The following is a 3,007-nucleotide window of genomic DNA, read 5'->3' on the forward strand; positions in this document are numbered from 1 at the left end:
CTCCCTCCCCAGCCCGCGCCGCCACGCCCCCGCGGCTCATCCTTGCGAGTCGCGGCGGCGGCGGCCAGCCGTCACAGGGTCCCTCCGTCCCGCCGCGTCGCGTCCCGTGCCGCCCTGCTACACACGGATAGCGACCTGGCGGAGGCCGGGCGCGGCCCTGCACGGCCCAGCACGGCACGTAATCGATAATGTCTCGGGTACTCACGCTGCAATGCTTCTGGACAGCGGCCAGCGCTCCATCGTGGCCTGGTACTTCATGTTCTCGATCTGCTTCTTCAGCGCGTCCTTGTCCATGGCGGCGAGAGTACTGGGGTCCATGGGGGACGGTAGCGCCTAGCGCGGCAGCGCCAGGCGGAGGGGTGGAGAGGGGGAGGGCCGGGCCGCGCCGCGCCACGCCGCGCGTGCGCACAGGTCGGGCCGAGCGCGCTCGGCACGCTCGGCACGCGGCTTCGGCTCGCGCTCGGGACGCGGCGAACCGACAGACGCTCCCCGCGTACGGCCCCGGGCGGCACCTGCGAACCAAAGAACAAACGGCGTTGAGGGTCGGAGGGTCGCAGTCGACACGAGGGAACACGGGTAGCGGGTGGCGCGGCGCAGGGGAGCGAGGAGGTGCGAGGGGAGGGAGGAAGGGGAGGGGAGGGAGGGGAGGCAGTCGCGCGGGGTGGCGGAGGAATGCAAAGGGGTGGAGGGTGAAGCAGCCCAGGGCGGCCTACATGCCGTGGTCGTGGTCTCGGTGTTGTGAGACACCCGAGGCAGCCGCGTTGATGGCGTGCACCTGGAGCACCCCGGCATTGTCTCGGGGCGTACCTAGCATACAAACACAGCGCGGCCCGCCGCCGCGGCCGTGAGTCTTTTGCCGACAGGCCAGTTTCTTGGACGAGGGAACACGAGCAGTTTTATAAAAGCGACCTGGCAATGAAAAGTTTATTCCACACAACCGCGCAAAAGGCGAAGACTCCGACGGTAGGAGGGGGGGGGGGGGTACTCGGTCGCTAATGGCGTGTAGCAATTTAACGGAGAGTGTGTGGCTTGCGAAGATGAAAACTGAGTCACGCACAGACCATCTATCTCTTCGCCGCCTTCCCCCCGGTCTTTCTGGCGGCTGCTATTTTCAGTAGTCGGGGGCTTCGCGCGCGTTCTCTCTTCCACGTTTACCCGTCCAAAGTTGCAGCGAGCGAGCGTCTCTGGCTGCTGCTGCTACTGCAGTTTGCAGGACCCACAACCTAGAGGCGACAGGACGAAGGCATCTGGTTGGGCAGGCGGCCGTCAGTGAGTGAGTCAAAGAAGGGCACCGCCGGTAAAGCGGGGTGAGGAGGCAGGGCGAAGGCGGTGGGCGCGGGGCGCGGCGAGCTGCGTCTGTTTACACACGGGTACTTTGGTGCGGCAGTGCTAATGTAGGTCCCCGTTTCCGCCACATCAGCCCCCCCCCCCCCAACCTCCTCCTAACCCCGCACAGGGGAAGGCTCTCTTTCCCTCCTCACCTTTCACCGCTCCCATAGGAAAAAGGTAATGGGCCGTTGGCACGCCGTCAAAATATTTTTCTTGTGGGCTCTCCAAACTTTTGCGCGCGAACTCCCCCGCAAAGAGGCAGGCACAAGAAAACAACGCCTTCTAACTTTTTTTTGTTTCGTCTGTATGATACGAATTGTGTTTGTTGTTTCTGTGTGTATGTGTGTGTGCGTGTGTGTGTCCCGGGTCGCGGCCCCGCCACCCCGCCCGCGAGGCGCACCTGGGGGCGCTCGGCTCAGTCGGCCCGGCCCCGGGCTGTCATGATATATCGTTCTTTCTAACACGCTCTCGCCCGAGAGAGACCAATAATTGGTGCGCGACGCCCCGGCTCGGCCCGGCCCGAGCAAATAGTGGTGTGTACCTGTCACCTCGGTGCGCGCCGGGCCGGGGCCGCGCGCCTAATGCAACAGTGCTGATCGGGCAGAGTTAAAGGGGCAGGGGAAAGAGGAGGGGGGGGGAGAGAAAAACACAAACATACTGAGCGACTCGGAGCGACTGTATGGCTGAGGGCGGTCTCGATGGCGGACCCCCCAACGGTGGCCTCGACGGCGGCCTAAACGGTGGTCTAAACGGCGACCTCAACGGCGGCCTCGACGCGGTGGCCTCAACAGCTGCCTCGACGGCGGCCTCGACGGTGGCCTCGACGTTGCCCAAGACGGTGGCCTAGACTGTGGCCTCGGACGACGGCCCCGACGGTGGCCCCGACGGCGACCTCGACGGCGACCTCGACGGTGGCCTCGGGGTAGCCTATCGTTTGCGGAGCGCGACCTGCTCGTCGACGGTGAGGTGCTTTGTAGGCCCCACTCGCTCTCCCTCCCCCTTATGCTTCCGGCGCGACGGGCTCCGCGGCCACGACTACGTCGTCAATCAACCGCAAGTGTCCCTCCACCGCGCCGGCTCCGCTCCTCGCCCCGGTCACGTGAGTGAGTGGACGTGACGTCACGCACGTCCTGCGCGGTGACTCGCGAGGCCCGCGACACGCGACCAGAGGACGTCGACCGGCGGCGTCCGCGGCCGCGGCGTCAGGCTCGGCGTAGAGCGGCGGCGGCAGCGGCGGTGACCCGGGCCGCACGACGGCGACGTAGTGTTGTCGGCCGGCGTCCGCGGCGCTCATCCCGGGACAGGCACTCCGGCGGACTGAGTGCACCGGAGGTGCGGCGGCCCCCCTGGCTAGCGGCGCCCGCACCACGCCACACCTCGCAGCCGAGCCCGCACCCGCGAGCCGCGGAGGCCAGGGGCCGCGGCAATCGATGTGATGATGGCTCTTCCTCCTTAGAAGCTTTCCCGGCCCCTGCCCGGCCCCTGCCCACGACGCGGCCGCGGCTACCACCACACGCTTGCCCGCGCCCGCACTGCTGCTTTGCCACCACCGCCACCCTCGCCACCCTCGCCACCCTCGCCACGCCACGAGCCGGACGCATGGCCGCGATATTGTCAATGGAGTTTTACACGTCTCAGCTCATGCATCAATCCTTTGCCAAAATGACAGCCCCCCCCC

General features: G+C 66.7%; 1 protein-coding gene across 1 annotated transcript in view; it reads right to left on the reverse strand.

Annotated features, from left to right (window-relative positions):
• LOC113217240 (guanine nucleotide-binding protein subunit gamma-e) overlaps positions 1-512 on the reverse strand; it is a gene marked incomplete in the record, with an annotated part of 29,839 nt that extends 29,327 nt beyond the window's left edge. Inside the window, 1 exon segment of the mRNA XM_052264032.1 lies at positions 206-512. Within this exon segment, the coding sequence (XP_052119992.1) occupies positions 206-318 (113 nt within the window).
• Between the last annotated feature and the right edge of the window lie 2,495 nt (positions 513-3,007).

The sequence above is a fragment of the Frankliniella occidentalis genome, unplaced genomic scaffold (assembly GCF_000697945.3).
Source record: "Frankliniella occidentalis isolate FOCC.00 unplaced genomic scaffold, Focc_3.1 Scaffold16, whole genome shotgun sequence".
In the NCBI taxonomy this organism is placed as follows: Eukaryota; Metazoa; Arthropoda; class Insecta; order Thysanoptera; family Thripidae; genus Frankliniella; species Frankliniella occidentalis.